The sequence below is a fragment of the Eimeria necatrix genome, genomic scaffold (genome assembly GCF_000499385.1).
Source record: "Eimeria necatrix Houghton genomic scaffold, Enh_scaff1387, whole genome shotgun sequence".
In the NCBI taxonomy this organism is placed as follows: domain Eukaryota; phylum Apicomplexa; class Conoidasida; order Eucoccidiorida; family Eimeriidae; genus Eimeria; species Eimeria necatrix.
Window position 1 is genome coordinate 3330 of NW_013654932.1, and position 698 is coordinate 4027.

Sequence of the window (698 nt, forward strand, 5' to 3'; positions counted from 1 at the left end):
CTGCTTCACGTGCACCTACACCTTGTCCGCTCCGCATAGCGTGAAATCGCGACGCTCATCTCTTCCGTTAGTGCCAACAAATCGCGTGTAAACTGCAATGTCATTACCACCCCACAAAAGCGCTTTGCCAATGGTCCCAACTGTGGCTAGACCCCCCATTGCCACACGAGGACTGGAAGACTAACTCTCTCAGCCAGCCGTTTGTCAAACGGGTTTTCTAATAATAGTCTTCGCCTAAATTGGCCTAAGAGGCTTTGATTTTTCATTTCCTGCAGGGAAATCGCAGATACGGCAGACCCAGCGGGCACTGCTCCAGGAGGTGCTCTATCGCCGAGCATTCAACTCTCCAAATTGCTGTTCGCCTCCCTACTGGTCCTTGCAGGCACAAATAGAGCCTGAAGTGAGTAACAAACAAGGTACTTACTTCCTCCACAATCTCAATATGCAAGATCACTGTACCAACGCCGCGAATATCACAGTCCGCCTCGACCGTAGCTGCAGTGACCCCCAATATACGCTGGAGAGGGCAATAAAAGTTAACTCCACGCATGCAAGCCACAGTTCAAGCAGCTCTCCGTGTGCGGAAATTTCGGAGCATGCTTCTCTGCATTGACTCATACAGGTGCTGCCGGTGCTACTGCAGCTGCAGCTGTTGCTTCGCATTGATTCAAGCCGAATCAGTGACTGGCTCGGATGTC

General features: G+C 51.4%; 1 protein-coding gene across 1 annotated transcript in view; it reads right to left on the bottom strand.

Annotated features, from left to right (window-relative positions):
* ENH_00012290 (hypothetical protein) overlaps nt 1–698 on the bottom strand; it is a gene marked incomplete at both ends in the record, with an annotated part of 3253 nt that overhangs the window by 973 nt on the left and 1582 nt on the right. Inside the window, 2 exons of the mRNA XM_013584211.1 lie at nt 20–92; nt 425–495. Of these exons, the coding sequence (XP_013439665.1) occupies nt 20–92; nt 425–495 (144 nt within the window). The remainder of the gene's footprint in view (nt 1–19; nt 93–424; nt 496–698) is intronic.